The 20,188-nt window shown below is 35.1% G+C and overlaps 1 protein-coding gene across 2 annotated transcripts in view; it reads left to right on the forward strand.

The window, feature by feature from the left end:
* LYPLAL1 (lysophospholipase like 1) overlaps window positions 1-9,804 on the forward strand; it is a 39,141-nt gene extending 29,337 nt beyond the window's left edge. For both annotated transcript variants that reach the window (XM_031935844.1, XM_031935845.1), the window contains exons 4-5: window positions 7,499-7,614; window positions 8,445-9,804. In XM_031935844.1, coding sequence (XP_031791704.1) covers window positions 7,499-7,614; window positions 8,445-8,681 — 353 coding nt within the window. In that variant the 3' untranslated portion in view covers window positions 8,682-9,804. The remainder of the gene's footprint in view (window positions 1-7,498; window positions 7,615-8,444) is intronic.
* The last annotated feature ends 10,384 nt before the right edge of the window (window positions 9,805-20,188 follow it).

Raw genomic sequence — 20,188 nt, forward strand, 5'->3', positions numbered from 1 at the left:
TTTTTTTTTTTTTTGAAACAGGGTCTTGCTGTGTTACCCAGGCTGAAGTGCAATGGTGTGGTCTTAGCTCACTGCAACCTAAACTCCTGGACTCAGCGATCTTCCTGCATCAGCTTCTCGAGTTGCTAGGACGATAGGCACATGCCATCATATCTGGCTGTTTTTTTTATTTGTTTGTTTTATGTAGAGATGGGGTTTCTCCATGTTGCCCAGGCTGGTTTCAAACTCCTGATCTCAAGTGATCTTCTGCTTCAGTCTCCGAGAGTGTTGGTATTACACCTGTGAGCCACCATGCCTGGCCCAGGCTAGGTTTCTTTTAAAAAATAATTATAATGAGAAAAACTAGCAAAATGTCAGATTGGAAAAGAAATATGAAGGTAATAGCTTCAAAAGTTGTTACCCTTATTCATTTTGTTTAATAATCTGTTCAGATTTCTGATTTAATATAAGACAGTATGTCCTAATGGGACCCAATCTCTGAGAGTGTAGTTGTATTTGTGTAACTTTATAAACAAAACTACTCTCCATATCTGATGTCGATAGCAGCCCATTCTTTCTTTGTGGTTTTATTTGATTAGTGGTATTTTGTTACGTTGAACTCAGTTTTAGAAACAATTTTTTTTTTCACCTTTTCTAGGTAGTGTGTCTAGCTTGGACAGGTCAAAAATGATACTTCTCACATTTTATTTTCAAATTGTCAGTAACATTTTAAGTGTTGGAGTATAAAAGAAACAGAAATTTACAGTCTAGTAAGACAGATATGGATCTGAAAGTATTCTAATACCATACAGGTATTATTGAAGAACAATGTAGAAGGTATAGTGTAAGCAGCAAGGAGAAAAGTAAATCTTTCTGGGAGTTAGGAACTGCTTTGCTGAAGTGGCAACTGAGTCTTAAAGAATAATTGAGAATGTGACTGGTAAACAAAGAGAGAGACATGTTCAGGAAAAAAAGCAAAGAACACGTTAAATCCTTCCAGAAAATGGTTTGGTGTACCTCCCAAATCCTAGTATCATTAAATTATATACATGGAGTGAATGATGTTATCAAATGGGCATTTTAGAAAGATTATGCTGACAACTGTGGAGGCCCGACTAGTCAGTGTGAAGGTCAGAAAAACAGCAAGAAAGCAAATTCAGTAGATCTAGTAGAATGATGAAATGCCAAACCAACACACTATTTTAATGAGTAAAACTGCATTTAAAATTTTAATCATCTGTGCGGTTTAGCTATAAAAATTTTTTGTTTTCTAAGTTTTCTGCAATGGATATGCATTGCTTTCTTAATAGAAAAAAATGATAAACTTTGTTTAGATAGGAAGAACTCAGCAAAAGGTTCATTACAGGGGATGTTCAATTAAAGGGGGTTCCTTGGAGACATTCATGGATCCTCACTGTGTACATTAGGAATATAAGAAAAATGTTGATTTTTTAAAAATTTATTTTCATGTATTTATGCTTCATATGATTCTACCAGACATTAAGATCAAACATAGGGAAAACAGGCAATAAAATATTGACTTTTAAATTACTTTTTGAAAGTTGGCAATATAGTCATTGACAGAACCAGGATTCAAATTCTGTATTCTGAGAAAATAATAATAGATTATCCTGCCTTCTTCTGGCTTTATTAACATATTAAAAGTGTCCAGTGTGTAGAATATAAGCATTTTATTGTCAGTACATTCTCCATCACTATTAAAGCCTGTCTTGAACTCTTCATTTCCTTCTAGTTTGTTTCTGTATAAGACAGGAAACTGGAGAAAGGTATATCGTTTTTCCCTTGTGTACTATTATCCTTAGAAAGTACATATGGTAGAGATAACCTTAAATTAATTGGCATCTATATTGCTCTGGATAGTTTTAAAATTGCCATTATATGTCAGTGTTTTATATTTAGGTAATGTTTTCAGTTCTGAAGTTGTTTTTATATACGTTAGATCTCTTGGGCCTTGCAGTAGGTAAAATAGGATATAATTATTTTCATTTCAGAGGTGAAGAAACTAAAATTCAAAGTGATTCCTGGCTAATGTAGAGTTGGGACTAGAACCCAGATCCCCATAATACCTTCCTTTATTGGCCACTAGGTGGTGATAATTTGTTGTTAAGAGAAAATACTGATATAATTTAGGCTTAACTTAGATCTAGGAAGTATAGAACCTGACAAATGATATGAACAGATTTATCAGAAATGTAATAATATGAGCATATTATCAGAATTTTGAAGCAGAGAGAATCAAGTGCTTCTGGAACTACGCTTGAGTAATTTACGTGGATGATCTAAGTATCCATCATGATGGGAATGGTTAAGGGAATGATGGCCCATTAATAGAATTGAGTATTATGTAACCATTAAGTACTATATGTATACACACATAAAAGGCACTCAGTAAGTATGTGTTCAATTAAAAATTATAACATTTTGTAGTTCTGTAGAATTTCAAATTAGTATTACATAAAAGAATAAGATAAAATTGAACATGTAGAGTTAAACTGTTAAAATGAAATTTAAGAGAACATGTTAAAATTATTTTTTACAAGAAACATTTTGTACAATGGGTGTACATTAATTTTGCAGTAAGATTAAATATAAAAATAAATGAAGGAATAGTTAGAATTCCCAAGATGAGGTCTAGCATCAAAATTTCCAGCCTGCCTTTTTCTGAATTTGTACACGTTTTCTCTATAGCCCAGCTGGGAGCTAAAACTTCAGAATGATAGCATTCTTCTACTTTCTTTGAGCATATATTTATTTTAATTAAACATTTTATGTTTCTTCAACAACTAGTAGGACTTTAAAGGCTCTGGATTGTTGTTCTAACAGTTTTCCATAGAGGAAAATATTTTGTTTATCCCACAAGTTTTGTATGAGAGGAGATATACAAATAAATATATTAGTCATAATTTCTGTATTCCCAAATATGAATAATAGTTATAATAGTACACCAGTTAAATGGAAGAACTGTTGAAATTTAGAATAGTAATGGACTTTATTGCGTGTTTAAAGCTCTTTTTAGTTGATAGCACACTTTAATTGTAAGTGGATTTTTTTAAGGATTTTACTTTCAGATTGATTATCTTAATGTTCCCAATATAGTCTTTTTATAGATTGTTTCTGTTTTATTTTATATAAAGAGTTCATAAAGCCAGGTTTATTATTTTTTAACATGTTTTATTCAGCTTGTTAATCTTAAGTGTATGTTGAAATGTTAACTCTTGACATTTTAAATACTTTGCCAGCAACCGTAAATACCCGTTATAACCATTACCTACAATGGATTTACTATTTTGGTATTTACTTATTGAACAGTAGATTTTGTATCATTTTTTAGACTCTTAGGTGGAAAATTGAATTCAAATAACTAGTTCTTTGTGTTAAATTTTCTTCTATTAGGAAAAAATACATAAAGTCCCTTTTCACAGTAGTGTCGTATGCTAAAGGTCATTGTATTGTCAAAGACGGCTAGTGAGGAGTTACAGATTACCTCACAAAATCATAAATGGGAAAGGGACTTAGATTAAATGTTAAAATAATAATATTTCAATGAGTATATTTTTCTTCATTGTAACTTATGAGAATTGAACATGAAGTTAAATCAGGATGCATTTATGTGTATTCATAATGACATTTTATGTGTGGGTAAATGTTTTCTCTTTTTTTTTTTTTTTTTTTTTTTTTAAGTTGTTACCATCAAAGGGCTCTGAAACTACATAAAGTGATTACATTCCCTGGTCAACAAAAATGAAGTGTTTGTCACTTCATATGTAAAATTTTCTTGATAGGTATGCTTTTAAAATCTTTTTAATGTAAGTTTTTGACTACTAATCTTTTCTTTACATTTTATCTTTTAATGATCTTTATCTTAGCCTCAAAATTATCTGTGAAATACTAATTTTATTTTTGCTTCATTTGTAAGTTTTGAAGCTTTTTTCAATCATTCTTACAGCTTAGATGATCTAGAACTATGGTAGCCACTAGCTACATGTGGCTCTTTAGTAAAAATTAAATAAAATGTAGAATTTGGTTCCTTGGTCACACTAGCATATTTCAAATATTAATTAGTTATATTTGGCAGACACATAATTCAAGCTCCTGAATTTCTCAGAAAAAAATAATAAATTTGCTCCTGCAGCCTTGGTATCTATCGCGTGAAGATTTTTCTGTAAGTCGTGACCATATTTTAACTTTTTGTTTTTACCCATTATATTTAATTTAGAATTATTTGCCACACAGCTGTGATTATCAGACATCTGATTTATGGCATAAGAGATTTTAAAAATTAGACATATGCAGTGAGATTTTGTTAGTGGGTCTGGGATTGGGTCTAAAATCTTTATTTTTAAGAGGTCAGATTAGGAATGATGGGCCTGGAGCACACTAATTATTCATTCCTAGATTTCCTAGGATTTTTTAAGCTTTACTTTTATATCAAATTAAATTACCAAAAACTTAACATTTTCTGATGATAAATTTGTCTCCTTGCAGAGATATTGTTATTGACTTACAGTTACATTAAGTTCTTTTGTTTAATAAGTATAAACACTTTCTGTGTGCCAGACACTGTTGTAAGCATAAAGGGATACATTAGTGAATAAAACACAAAAATCCCGGCTCCTATAATCTTTAAATTCTAGTGAAAGTTAAGTCTTTATGTCCCAGAATTTTATGAAAAGAATCAGCAACAGAAGCGGCTGTATGTAGAATGTCTGATTTTGAATTTTTATGTTTAATAAAGATCCATTTAATAAATTCCATTGAGGAATTCAATGCTAAGAAAAATTTCTAGTGTGACTTGTTATGATTCCTTCTGTTAAAGAATATTGCCTTGCTACAGAGAAACTGTTAAATGCCCAGTTGCACAGGTAATTACTGCCCCCACCCTAACATCATGGTCTATAAGTCTCTTTTTTTGTTCTCTGTGTCTCACTGTTTGTGCTCAAATCCCATCTCTTCCTCTCTCACATTCTCTTCTATTTTAGAGATGTAGTTTTATTGTTAACAGTGTATTTGATTTTAAGCAACCCGAAATTCCTTTGTAAGTAAATGGGCTGTAAAGAACAGAAGGGGAGATTGGAAGAGATGAAGGAAGTGAGTGTTTGCTAAGATTTATTCTGTGAACTTTTAGGAAAGCTAGAATTGTGTTCTGACAGATAGGAATTCTTAAGCTGAATACAGATTTCTGTATTTACAGTAACTGTACATTTTTAAAGCTCTCACAATTTTAGTTTTTATAACTGATTAAGTATTTGTATTTAAAAGGTTGATGAAAACTCTAAAGATTAGTCCATCTGTCTTGTTTTATTATAAATTAAATCCAGCATTTTAAATAATTTACACAAAGACATTCAGCTAGGGAGTATCACAGGCAGGACTAGAACTAAAGTTTCCTTAATGTTGTCTCTTTGATAAGCTTAAGAGATATTTGTAAGTTTTTACTGCTTTCATTAGAAACCCATAACATGGTTTCTAAAAATTCAGTTAAATTTTTATTGAGTTACTGCTATGTGCAAAGCACTATACTCACCACTGGGCATGTAAAGTTGAAACTGACTCATTAGTATGTGTGCACCACAGAAACACTTTGTTCAACTAATCATAAGCACTTAATGAAAATTTGATTATTGAAGAAAAGCTGTTTCTTACTCTTAAGGGTTTCAAAATCTAAATAATTTATACTCAATAAATTAAATCAATAAGAATTTTATTTCAAAATGTCTTGGCTTTACAACCCTCATGACGTTATTACAGAGAAAACTTCATAAGCAGAGAGAAATCTATAGCTAGAATTGTGGCAAAAACCAATAAAGAGTTGAGAATTCTTTCTGTGTACTTAGAATAAATGTTTACCAGAAATACTAATTTTGTGTATTTACATAAGCTGTTCATATCTAAATGGGACATGTCAAAGATTTAATGCACAAATTCATGGATAATGTAGCCCAGTAGCTTTTAACCTTTTGGAGAATCTAATGTACATTTGCAAATTTTACATACAGTGTTAAGATGCTTATGCTTTTTTCTCCCCCACCAAGCTCATTTATGAACTTCTAATTAGATGTATCTGCATCTAGAGTTATTGGGGGTATTTTGAAAGAGCCTTTCAGGTGTCTCTTGTCCATGGTGAGCTACTGCTACAATGAGACCTTATTATTTCTTGCTGGCATGTTGAAAATCGCAGATAACTTTTATTCATTATTTACTTAGTGTGCCTTTTTAAAAAATCTAAACTTTTCCAAACTGGTAATCCTCTCTCCGGTGTTTGTGTTCTGAGTCCAAAATAATATTACCTGCCTATTCCAGATAAAGTAGTCCTATTATAACAAATATCAAGGGATAGTAGAAAGTATATTAAACTCTGTTGCAAAAGATCTGAATTCCAAAATTACTATTAATAGCTTTATATCTAAAATAATGTGTACCTAATCTTGGGCCTTAATTCCCTCCATGAATAAAAGATTATTATAGTAAATTCAAATTTATGGTCTCTTAAGAGCTCAGCTTTACAGTTTGTTAAGTGAAATAAGGCAACAGATTCAAAATTAGGAGATTTGAATTCTACATCAAAGTATATTTTTGTGTTTCTGTGAGTGTGTGGCTACATGATTAACATTCTATATTTTCTCATGGAACATAATGAGATGTCATTTAGCTTTCTCTCAAGCTTAGGAATGTTACACTGAGTCACTGGCTTGTCAGGCCTGGAATCACCATTCTCTCTGCTGCCGTCACCTCATACACCTATCTCCATATTCTGTGTTGGATGTGTTTCCTCATCAAAGTTCCCCTGAACCGGAAGGTCTGTGTGTTTTAATCTGCATATGTCCAGTGACTGGCATAGAGTTGGTACATTAAAGAGACAATAGCAGTTTGACTAATGTTTTTCTTTCAAACTTTGGTTTTAAAAACTACATATAGGCATACATGTTTCATTTTTATTATACCACCATAAGTTAGTTTCCAAAATAATATTGTAATCCAAAAATGTGTTAACTAGCTCCTCAAATTTTTTTTATCATTCTTCTTAATTCAAAATTCTCTAAGTATCTGTTATATAGCAGACACCAGAAACATAACTCCTCATGGAGCTCACAGCTTAGCAAGTAAGACAGAAAGGTGCAAATTATTAGTTATAGTTGCAGTTTGAGGGTTTCTGTAGGTGTAAACAAAATATAAGTAGATATTGAGAATTTAAGTAATGCTTGTAATATGACTCATTTTGAATTACGATAGATATTTTACTTGGTGAACATGATATATTTGTGTAATCCTAGCTCCTTGTAGAGCACAGCTCTCTTTACTGGTGGTGACATAGAGGGAACAGGGTTATTTACGCATCTCAGGCTTTTGTCTATGAAACTTACAGTAGGCAAAATTTGTTTTTAGCATTCTCTTTCAAGGTCTCCAAATATTTCAAAAATATGGAAAATTGTTATATATCATATCCTAAATTATTATTTTGTGTATTCTCCTTTTTCTGTAAGTGTGTTTTTGCTTTTAGGAGGATTCTCTATGGGAGGATGCATGGCAATGCATTTAGCATATAGAAATCATCAAGATGTTGCAGGAGTATTTGCTCTTTCTAGTTTTCTGAATAAAGCATCTGCTGTTTACCAGGTAAGTTCCAGATTTAAAAAAAAAAAAATGAAATATATACATGTTGAAACTAAATCAAAATCAGTAATAAAACTGTAAAACACACACACACAGGTGATATGAATTGAGCATTCCTGGAATTCATGGCCAGATGAGTCATAGTGATTAAATTCCAGCTGATCATTAATGTTTTGGAAATCCCCTGTACAAGAAATATTGTTAAGCAAAGTGTCAAGGAGGAAAGGATAATTATGGCTGTGGTTGTGGAGCAGCATATATGTAAATTTTATACATATTAAAACTGCATGATGGTTATAGTTGGGTTTGCTTATTGCATCATGAATATAATCAAAACAAAAATCAATTACATAGCTCATACTTATTATGCAGCAATATCCTCATCTATGAATTTGATGCAGCTTCAATTATAATATTACAGCTTCAGTACCAGAAGTGGAAATGATAAAGCAGATACAGAATAGAGAACTAAAATGTAATTGTCCCCTTAATTATACCTTAGCTCTGTACTCCTCCCTCCTTTCACACTGTGAAGAGGTCTGTCTGCCCAAGTCACTCAGTTTCTTCAGGAAATGCTTTGGCCATTTTTGAGATGTCCTCTATAGAATAAATGTAAGTGACACACAGTTACAAATTGAATGGTGTCAGGAACCAGCTAAGTCCCCAGGCCTGGCCCACCAATGTATACCTCAGGCAGCACTCCCTCTGTCTTTTTTTTCCCATTAGTTATTGAAGCCTTGGTAAAAGTGGAATTTTCCTGCTCTCTCTGATTTCTAAGAATGATCTTAAATGGAATTTCTTAAACTTTTCTGTCTTTATATCTTCTTCTCTAGGCTCTTCAGAAGAGTAATGGTGTACTTCCTGAATTATTTCAGTGTCATGGTACTGCAGATGAATTAGTTCTTCATTCTTGGGCAGAAGAGACAAACTCAATGTTAAAATCTCTGGGAGTGACCACGAAGTTTCATAGTTTTCCAGATGTTTACCATGAGCTAAGCAAACCTGAGTTAGACAAACTGAAGTTATGGATTCTTACAAAACTGCCAAGAGAAATGGAAAAGCAACAATGAATGAATCAAGAATGTTTTGTTAATATACATGTAATGTCTTTGTGAAAAGTGATTTTTACTGCCAAATTATAATGATAATTAAAATATTAAGAAATAACAATTTCCTGAATTTTTATTATTAAAATGCTTATCACTGTAGAGAGTAGCTAATCTTACTAATGAAAAACAATAGACAAACGTCTGTGCATAATTTTTCAGACACACTTCTGTAAATATTTGGAAACCTTTTAAGTATTTAAACCTTTAAATTTTTGAAATAAAGTATTCTAAACTAATATAAATAAGGACAATTAAAAAAATGAAAGGGCTTAGCATAGTGTTATTTTATCTTTTCTCCAACTTTATTTAAATTACCTTTCCAAAGATATTTGTGTTTATGTAATTTTGCACAGAATAACATTAATACTCTATGTTTATAAAGCGGTTTCACATTATCTTATTTGATCATCACAAGAGCTTTGTGAAGTAAACTGAGAACTTGTTACTGGTATTCAATAATAGCAATAGAGGGGTTAAAGACTTTCCCACAGCCTTCGGGTCAAGACAAGAAATTCAGGTCTCCTAATTCTCAGTGGAGCTCTCTTTCTGTTAACCCAAATTGCTGCTCTGCTTTAGGTCTCAATTTCATCTGTAAAATGATACTAATAGTACTTACCCCATTGGATTTTTGTTGAGATTTAAATAAATAACAAATACATAATAAACACTCAGTAAAAATTAACCATAAGGAGAGTCATGATCTGGTTCCAGGAATACATTGTTAGATGACTGAAAAATGAAATTGTATTACTTCAATGAAAATACTATAAATAATAACATTTTCATATGTTAGTTGGTTCTCATGCATACATAATCTTATTTGAGCCTCATAACTGTTTAATAAAATATACATTATCCCTATTTTATAAATAGAATCATACAATACCTGCCTGTTTCCATTCAACAAAATTATCCTGAGATTTTTCCATGTTGTGTACATCAATAGTTCATCTATTTTATTGCCCAGTAATATTCCATTGTGTGGATGCATCACTATTTGTTTGCACATTCGCCAGTGACACATACTTAAATTGCTTCCAGTGTGAGGCTGTTATAAATAAAGCTGCTATGAATATTTGTGTAAAAGTCTCTGCATCGACCTCTGTTATTTTTCTTTGGTAAATAAGTAGGAGTAGAATGGCTGGGTTATATTCCAGGCATACATATAACCTTCCAAGAAATAGCCAACTCTTTGAGAAAATAGTTGTGCCATTGTACATTCTAGCAGCAGTGTATGAGAGTATTATTGCCTCAGATCCTTGCCAACACTCATTATGACTCCTTTAATTTTATCCATTCAGTAAGTATATGGTAGTAATATATTGTGGCTTAATTTACATTTTCTAAATGAATATGTTAATTTTTATATACTGATTAACAGTGTCTCAGCACTGGTGAAACAACTATCCTCTATGGAAATATTTTTGTACCTTTGTCAAAATTCAGCTAGATCTTGCCTTTGTGAATCTGTTTCTGGGTTCTGTCTTCCATTCCATTGATTTATGTATCCATCCTTCAACCAGCATCACATAGTCTTAATTACTTTAAGTCTTGAAATCAGGTAGAGTAAGTCCTCTCAGGTTTTTTTTTTTTTTTTTTTTTTTTTCAAGATAGCTTTTGACTATTTTTGTTCCTTCCCTTTCCACATAAATTTTAAAACAACCTTGTCTGTATCTACAAAAAAAAAATCTTGCTGAGGTTTTAATAGGAATTATTTTAAACCTGTATATCAATTTGGGGAGAATTTGCATCCTTACTATGTTGAATCTTCCAATCCACAAACATGATATGTTACTCCACTTATTTAGATACTTGATTTCTTTTATCAGCGTTTTTGAGGCTTTCTCCATACAAGTTCTGTACCTATTTTGTTAGATTTATACGCATGTTTTATTTTGTGATTGATTATAAGTGGTTTGTGTTATTTTCAGTTTCCAAGTGCCCTTTGCTAGCATATTGAATCACAATTTTTATATGTTGGCCTTGATCTTATAGGGCTCATTTGTTAATTTTAGGAGTTTTTCTATAGATTTTTAGGAGTGTCTGCAAAGAGTGTTATGTCATCTACAAACTGAAACAGTGTTATTTCTGCCTTTCCAAATATATGCCTTTTCTTTTGTTTACTTATTACACTGGCTAGAACTTCTAGTACTATGCTGAACAAGAGTGGTGAAAGCAGACATCCTTGTCTTGTTCCCAGCCTTAGGAGAAAGCATTCAGTCTTACATCATTAAATATGTTAGCTGTAGTGTTTTAATAGATGTCCATTATCAAATTGATGACGTTCCTCTCTGTTCCTGCTTTTCTGAGAGTTGTTACGATGAATGGCTGTTGAATTTTGTCAAATGATTTTCTTGCAACAATTAATGTATTTGTGATTTTTCTTCTTCAGTCTGTTACTGTCGTGCTCAATTTTGGTATATTGAGTCGGCTTTGCATTCCTGAAATAAACTCCCTTGGTTATATAATTCTTTTTATATATTGCTGAATTGTATTCCCTAATACTTTGTTAAGGATGTTTGTGTCTATGTTTATGAAAGATTTTAGTCTGTAGTTTTTGCTTGTTTTGTACTATCTTTGTCTGATTTTGATATCAGGACAATATTAACTTCCTAAAATAAATTGGGTGGTATTTTCTCCTCTTCTGTTTTCTGAGAGAAATTATATAGTATTGCTATTAATTTTTCTGTAACTGTTTGGTAGATTTCTTTCGTGAAATCATCTGGGCCCAGAGATTTCTGTATACTAAAACTTTTTATCTTCTTACAGCAATATTATACCACTTCATGTTTATTATAACCTTTCATATTTCCCTTCCCAGCCTGTATGCTATTTTTATTTTGCTTATAAATGTAAGTTGCATATACCATCAGCCTCATATTACTTTATTTAAACCAGTAATTTTTCTTTCTTCTTTTTTTTTGAGATGGAGTCTTGCTTTGTTACCTAGGCTGCTGGAGTACAGTGGCGTGATCTCTGCTCACTACAACTCCACCTCCTGGGTTCAAGAGATTTTTTTCATACCTCAGCCTCCCGAGTATCTGGGATTACATGCACCTGCCAGTATGCCCAGCTAGTTTTTGTATTTTTAATAGAGACAGGTTTTCACCATGTCACCATGTTGACCAGGCTGGTCTCAAACTCCTGACCTCAAGTGATCTGCCCACCTTGGCCTCCCAAAGTGCTTGGATTACAGGCCTGAGCCACTGCACCTCGCCCAGGCAAATTTTCTTTAAAGTGAATTACATAATGGAAAAAAACCTTACCTATCTACCCAGGGAGATACCATTTCTGGTGCTCCTCAATTTTTTGTGTAGACCTGTATTTTTTTCTTGTGTTTTCATTGTGACTGAAGTACATTCTTTAACATTTCTTGGAGTGCAAATCTGGTGATAAATTTCAGCTTTTGTGTCTGATGAAGTCTGTATTTTTACATTTGTTTTTGAAAGGTGTTTTCACTGAGTGTAGAATTCCAGATAAACGTATTTTCTCTTAGTGTTTTAAACATGTTGTTTTCCTATCTTCTTTCTTGAATTATTTCAGACAATAAATTCTCTGTCATTTTTATCTCTGTTCTTCTGTATCTGTTGTATCTTTTTATTCTTGCTGTTTTTAGTAGTCTCTGTTGATCACTGATTTTGACCAACTTGATTATTGCGTGTCTTGGTATAATTTTTCACATGTCTTTTCCTTGGAGTGCCCTCTGATCTTTGTGGGTGGTTGTTTCCCCGGCCTGAGGCTGTTTACTCACACCCATGGTGATCAGTAGTCTGCTTAATACTCAAGATAGACATCTCTGGATCTCAGGACTTCTCTTTCTCTGCAGTTCACTTGTCTCTGATACCCTGCCGTATCCACTGTAGCCAGCTTGATCTACTCAGGTTCATAACTGCATCTCACCTCAGGGGGTTGCAAGTTTGCATGACTTTTCCCTCCCTGTACTGTGGACTGGGAACTCACTTAAGTCAGTAAGCCAGAGTAGTCATAAAGCTCATTCTGTTTGCTTCCCATCTCTGAGGGTTCACTGTCTTTTACTACCCAATGTCCACTGCTTTTGAAAAGACATTTGTTCCATTATTTTGCTGTGTGTGTGTTTATTTGTTTGTTCCAGGTGAAAGAATAATAGTCCCTGTTAATACATCACAGCAAGAAGCTAAATGATCCTTTAAAAAGATTTAAACATTTTTTGTATTACCCTTACATTTTCCTTTTCTAATGCTCTTCATTCCATGATACAGCTTTAAATTTCCATATGGTGTCATTTTCCTTCTGCCTGAAATACTTCGTGAAGTTCATTGATCTTTTATTCTAAAATGCACTTTATTTTTCATATCAGATAGTGTTCATCTCTAGTTTTTTTATTTCTTACATTTTTCTATATACTAGGCTTAATCTCTGCCTTTTTGAATATATGGAATATAATTGTAGCAATTTTTAATATTTTCTGAGTGTCATTTTTGAGTTTGTATATTTTTACTCTCATTAAGGGTAGTATTTTGTTGGTTCCTTTATAATAGTGGTCCCTTTTGATTGGATTCTAGACCTGTGAATTCTGTCTTGTTAAGTACTTGGTATTTTTGCATTTCTGTAAATATTCACAAGTTTTGTCATGGAATACAATTATTGAAAAGTATTAAAAACAGTTTTATCCTTTCAGATTTTCTTTTGTGACTTCCTGGTGGTAGCAGAGCAGTGTTTATCCAGGACTAATGTTGCCACACTACTCAAGCAATACATTTTGGCATACTCTATGTGATACTGTCTGGATTGTGAGGTTTTTACACTACAGCTAGTGGGAACACAAACTTCTCATCCTCATGTGAGCCCCACCTATTACTCCTCTTTCAGGAGGTTCATGGTTTCCTCGCACACATCTGATGACTAGTACTCTACTGAAGAATTGCAGGGGTGCCTCTGCAGATACCTGGCACTCTGGGTGCAGTACCGTACTCTGTGAACTCTTAAGTTCTTTACCTCAGTGGACTCCCAGCTCAGTATCCTCATGGCCCCAGCTAGATCTCCCTCCCCAGGCTGCAGTCTGGAAACTCTGATTCAGACAGTAAGCTGGGGCATTCCTTAAAGCCACCTCATTTGTCTTCCCATCTTAAGGAATGACTGTCCTGTGCTGCCAGAGTACAATATGTAAAAACATATGTATAGTACAGCTTTCTAGTTGTTTGAGGTAGAATTAATTTGGAACCCATTATTCTGTCTTGATCATATTGGTCAAAAGTAGAAGTCTCTTCATTCCTCTGAGAGTGAGAATTTAATAAAATCCCTTCAGAGAAGACTCAACTCATGCAGCGCTTTAATTTTCTAAAACTTTTAATGACCTTCACCTTGAAATATTGAATGTTTTATGTTGACCATATTCTATGCCACTCAAGTTTAAAATCCTCACGGATGCATTTTGCCTTAAGAGTAGCATACATGTTTTATGCATGTGTCATAAATACCACGCCTGTGACATATATTCAGTGTATATACCAAATATAGTATAATTTAAAGGAAATAAATCCAGATTTTGTAATGAATGCTTGTTCTGTAAGTCTTTAACAAAATGAAAACTTAAGCAGATACAAAGTATTGTTAGTAATGTTTTGCCAGGGTTGGGGTGTGTGTGTGTGTGTCGGATGGTTGTAAATCTTCACAGACTGAGTTATGTGGAAGTTATATCAAAATATTTTCTATAATCTTCAATCCTGGTTCTCCATCTAATCAGCTGATAGGATATTTAGTCTTAGTTATGAACTCTTCATTCTAAATCATGCAAGGTGTTGGCCCCTTGCACAGGGCAATATATTCAGAGAAGACCTTCAATTATCTACTCCTCATTCACCTTGAGATGGTGATTGCCCACATATGTGTGGTCTCTTAAAGGCAAGTATATGAGCCTGACAAATCATTGCTAAGGCTGGGGACCCTGGAGTTTAAGGTTATATTCTCCTAAGAAACCACTCAACCATTCTCTCCATGCCCCCCACCCCAAAATTTTCTGTTGCTTTGCACATATAAACATTTCCTAAGGCGAGGAAGTTGAAGTAGCCTTGATACTTCCTTACATAAGTGAGGAGAAATTGCAGCAAGAAGAAAGCATAAATCAGTATCACAATAGATTACTTTTATGTGTTGGGGAAACTGGAATTTTGCAAAGGAGGAGAGAGACAGATTAGGATATGAGTGAAGGGGGACTTTGATTTCTTATTATATAGTTCTTCTGCTTGAAGTTTTATAACAGGCTTTATTACTTTATAATCCTTAAAGAGAAGTAAAATATTTATTGATAGGATTTTTTCTCAGCTGAAAACTGAATAGGCAACGACCATCAGTAGTAAGGAAATTAAATACATTGTTTATAGGAAATTGGATAGTTCAATTGAAGTATAACACAATGAACTGAGAACAAAATAGGCAGACTGGTTATAATTGAGCATATGTGGTACTTTGGTATGTAAAATAAAATGTTCAGATATTATTACCAAGAACATATTTAAACACTGTGTTCATTAGATGAAAAAAATTTCTTGACATATGACCAGAGCACAGAATTAGCAAAGCCATGTAATTACAAATTACCAAATATTTCAAGAAAATACCAAAAGCATGTAAACCAAGATTGTCCACCCTGCAGCCCACAGGTCACATGTGGGCCATGACAGCTTTGAATGAACACAGATTCATAAACTTTCCTAAAACATCGAGACTTTTTGCCTTTTTTTTTTTTTCTTTTTTTTTTTTTTTTTTTTTTAGGTCATCAGCTATTGTTAGTGTTAGTATTTTTTGTGTGACTCAAGCCAATTCTTCTTCCAATGTGGCCCAGGGAAACCACAAAATTGGACACATTTGATGTAAACATTTCAAGAAAATTCAAATTCCATGATCACTCAAGACAGACGATTCACCAGCCTTTGAGTAATTTTAACACATGAAGAGCTAGAGCTGTACTTAGAACAAATAGGCCATTTGGTATATTATAATTCTGTTTCCCTTAAGAAATGTTTACATGTGTATACCCTAACTGTACACATGTAAACTCTTCTGAAGGGAAGACTAAGCATATTCCTATACTGAAGGTAAGATACAGACCCATGCATGTGTTGTCTTTTTCATATTTGTTCAATTCTGCCATTTAGCTGCAATGAAATCAGTTCAATGTGTTTCATGTAGCATTGAATTAAGACAACCATGAATAAGAATGCAAGTACCAGAATGAGGCCAAGCTGAAGTACTAACCTCAACTGTGCCTCCCAGGGTCCTGGCCCCATCCAGCCAAACAAATCCCATGATTAAAGGTGTGCATTAGGAGACCAGCTGTCCTCCTCCTTAAGTTTCTGCATTGACCCTCCTGCTTTGTCCAAAGCATTAGTCCCAGCATTGTAGGATGTATGAGCAAGTACACAGATTCCACTTTGGCCTGCAAGGAGGAAGTCTAGGACAATGTTGCCACTCACAGCATCCGTAGTCAGTGAATTGAGGTGGACCTGAATGCTTTCAGGGCCAAGATGTTATCATTAATCATTTTAGCTAAAGACTGGCACAAACTTCATAGCAACTTTTCTAATTATTCTCATAGTTATTCCCAATGTAGGGATCATGGGCCCTCAGACTGTACTTACACAAAAAATCAGTTTTCTCTCCAGAAAGTTTTCCTGAATAACCAAGGTAAGCCTCATTTTGGAGAGATCCCTGCAGTCACCCAAAGTCTACAAGAGTGATTTGTGATATTTCCTTAAATGCCAAAGTATCTTACAAAAGGTCAAAGTCACCATGTTTTCTAGAGACAAGTTAACACTTATTAGGCCACCTCAAACAGGACCAACATCAGTCACAGGAACAGGTGACCTTGTCCTCAGTGTGGTCTTCTGGCCATCTGGTAAGCCTGAGTTCCCAGTTCAGTTAAAACAATTAAGTCTAGTTCTTGGTTTATGCAGGGGATGCCCAGGGGCACTCCTGTGCTGTTTGTACCACCAGCTGGGTGCCATCTGTCCATACTACAGAATGAACAGTGACAACTATTCATTCTATGAGAAATGGGGAAGATACCTGGGGGTACTGGTAGGTGGGTTCGTGTGTGTGTGTGTGTGTGTGTGTGTGTCTGTGTCTATGTATCCTCACACAAACACACACACCCAGCTGTGGTATAGGAGCTGGGGCTCTCTTGCTGTTTCCATAAACGTCTCAGTAAGGTAAAGGAGAATAGTGATTAACTAGTGATTCCTCTGTTGAGGTATGGCAGGCCTAGCAGTCAAATTTAATTTCAACTTTAATTTAAATGTAAGGTGCTGGCAACAGTTTGGGAGAACAACATCATGTTGTTTTCCTTTGCAATGAAAGCTCCAGGGGTTGTTTTGGAAGATAGCCATCATTAAAGTTCCTCCCTTCTGTGTAGCTACTAGAGTGTTCTCAGGTCCTAGAATTGTTGCTTTCCCTACAATTGTAATTTTGTGTCCCATTTCAGAAGATATAACTTCATCTTTTTTCCAATCATTGCTAATTCAAAGCTTTCCTCCAGAAGGACTAGATACAAAAGGGACTAAAGCATTTAAAGAATATGCAAGAGACCCATTATGCCACCCTACTTTGGCCCACATGGACCACTGTAGGGGCACTTGGTGAGTAATGTACTCAACCAATTAGCCATTAGCTTTTTTATCTAAGAATTTGTCAGTGCAACAAGTAAATCCATATCTATTAACCAGAATTAAGTTTAAATATCCTGCCACTTTTTTACTAAGCAGCCTCCCAGAAGGTATATCAACCAGGCCAGCCCCATCTACTAGTACCAGCTGCCATTAGGGAAAAGAAGGACTTTTCCCTAGGGCTACCCATTAGGTAAAAAAGCATCATCATGCCCAGTAATGATCAGGTGGAATCTCAGATTTTCAGAGTAGCTCCCAGCACTTTCCTTCTGACCCTTATCTGGGATATCATTGAAAGGAGATGATCTCTTTCTGGGAACACCTGCATTTACTGACCAAACTACCTTACTAAGGCATGTGAACCAGAAGAAGGTGTGGGAGGTACAGCCAGACATGACATTTCTTGAGTCAATTTTTGAGGAGAATGTTCAACAATTCTAGGTCCTTGAGAATTATAGTAAGTATAAAAGGTCCATCAAATCTGACTACTAGCCGATTGTTGAATTGTTTTACAATAAAAGGCACATTGTTGTCAGATACCAAGTGGCCCATAAAGTCAGAAATACAACAGATTAGTTTCATGGGCCACAATGTTGTGCACGGAGTAAACTTATGAGACTGGAACACCAATACACAACCTGAAAAAGTGTTAATTGCAGTAAGGCAGCATTTACAACCCCTAGGAGAGGTCACAGAGCAGATGTGATTAATGTGTCAGTAACAGATATGGTCAAGGTCAGTGACCCATGCTGTGTGGCTGCCCTCATTGCAAGACAACCAGGTCAACTTTTAGCAGGAATCAAAATTCTGGCACGCAATTGTAGCCTATGCATCAAAAACACAGGACTTTTTACTTTTTGCCCAATGTGATCGTTGATATATTGCCATATCTGCTATGATGGTGGTTTAGGTAAGCAAGGGTAGCAATCTAGGCAGTTCAGGCCCAATTGACAAGTTGACTACAGAAAGTTTCAACACAGAATGGGTCCATCCATGTCCATGAGTGACCCAGATGATTCAATCAGCAGCCACTATTTGTTTTATTAGTTTGTAGAGCCAAAGAAGAGTGTTTTAAAATCTGCCAGTCTGTAGTTTTCCTAGTGACAGTCCAAAATATATCAGGCCATGGCAACAACTTAAGAGTCAGTAAAAATATAATAAGGTTCATCAAGGGTATTATTTGCCAGAGCTATGAGAACAGCCTTGAGTTCTGCCCACTAAGTGCAGTGATGACTGTGCCTATTTTCAGTTCTGAATAGTTGGCCCTGCCTGAGACTGAGCAGTTGAAGCCACCCAGTGGACACCAGCAGATTTCAGCTTAGCTGAACCATTGGTGAAGCAGGCGAACTGATTATGGGGAACCTCTATGAATCAGGGGCTCCATTGAGCCAGCATCTTGCTATAGGTGGTGGAATAGAAAAGCTGCATCTTTTCATGTAGCACCTAGATGTCACCAAGGCCAGGCTGGCTGTGTTCTTGATTTATCATTTCTATTTGAGAAGTGAGCTTTTTGGACCTTTTTCACTTTGTTAGTCATGGAGTCTCAGTTGATCTTGCCAAAACTGAAATATCACCCAAAGAGTTACAGTTCCCCCAGGGGTCAGGTGTTCAGTTTCAACAAGAACCCACCCAATAGTAAACTAATAGCTGCTTTTCAAAAGAGGCCTATCTGCTGGTAGCTGTGTTAAGGAGGCGAAGCCCAAATTCTAAGGGGCACCTCCAAGTGGAGGCCACCTTCCTTTGCCAGAGGCTCCCATCGGCAACATTAGAGTCACGGAGATGTGTAATTCAAAGGAATCATTGAAGATGTGGGACTGCAGAAGTATTAGCACCTCTCTACAGCTGGCTGTTTCCAATCACTAAAATCCCTTTTGGTACTTGCAAGCATTCACAGTATAGGCATGTAAAACATCAACACCACTCATACTTTCAGCAGTGGAAGCCAAAACAACAATATGTTAAAACAACAGAGGGCTCAACCCTCAGGTTATGGTAACTTCCCTTCCCCACCATGATCTCTGCCCCAACTCAAATTTGGACATATCTTCACCCTATGGGACCCACTAAGATGATAACTCACATGCTAGAATGCAACAGCCACAAAAGTTGGAATCCTTTCCCTACCCGATATTCTTCAAAATATTCAATAGATGTATGGCTTTTAATCTCTCTTGGGAGCAGGGAGATGTTGTCCTATCTCGAATTATCCTTCTCATGCCACTTAAGGCAGTGAGAGGAGGAGGGATGGATCAAAGGGCTCTCCATAGAGAAGGAGAGTGGCACTATGCGGTAAGCAAACCACATTTCAATTTTGAGCAATGTGGCAGCTGCTTGCAAGAATTTATTTTGATTTTGAGGGGTCAGTTTCTCACACTTCAGGGCATCAACCTCTTCAGCTTTGTAAACTCAGTCTAAACAATAAGACCCTGAATATTAGTCAAGGCCCATTTTTGGTTTCCCATGGGAAATTGTCTCAGGGAAATCTCCCTGAGAGGGCCAAAGCTTCTTGAAAGCAGGCATGACCAGTTGTAAAGAAAACAAAACAAAATTCTGAGGTGGTTCACTGCCATCTTCAAATGGATCAAAGTTTGGCATAATAGACTTTAGAAGTCCCGCTGTTGCTGGTTTTTCCTTTGCAACTGTCACGCACGCCATCCCCCTCATCTTCCAGGTGTACCAGCCAGCTGTCTAGCAACTTGCTTGGTTTCTGCTTAAAAGGACTGTAAGTTTCCCTCCTTTTACACTCAATGCAAGTGTGTGTCTCTGTAACTGTCTTAGTCTGTTCCCATTGCTATAACAAAATACCATAGAATCATTAATTGATAAGGA

Source organism: Piliocolobus tephrosceles, chromosome 1 (assembly GCF_002776525.5).
Source record: "Piliocolobus tephrosceles isolate RC106 chromosome 1, ASM277652v3, whole genome shotgun sequence".
NCBI lineage: Eukaryota > Metazoa > Chordata > Mammalia > Primates > Cercopithecidae > Piliocolobus > Piliocolobus tephrosceles.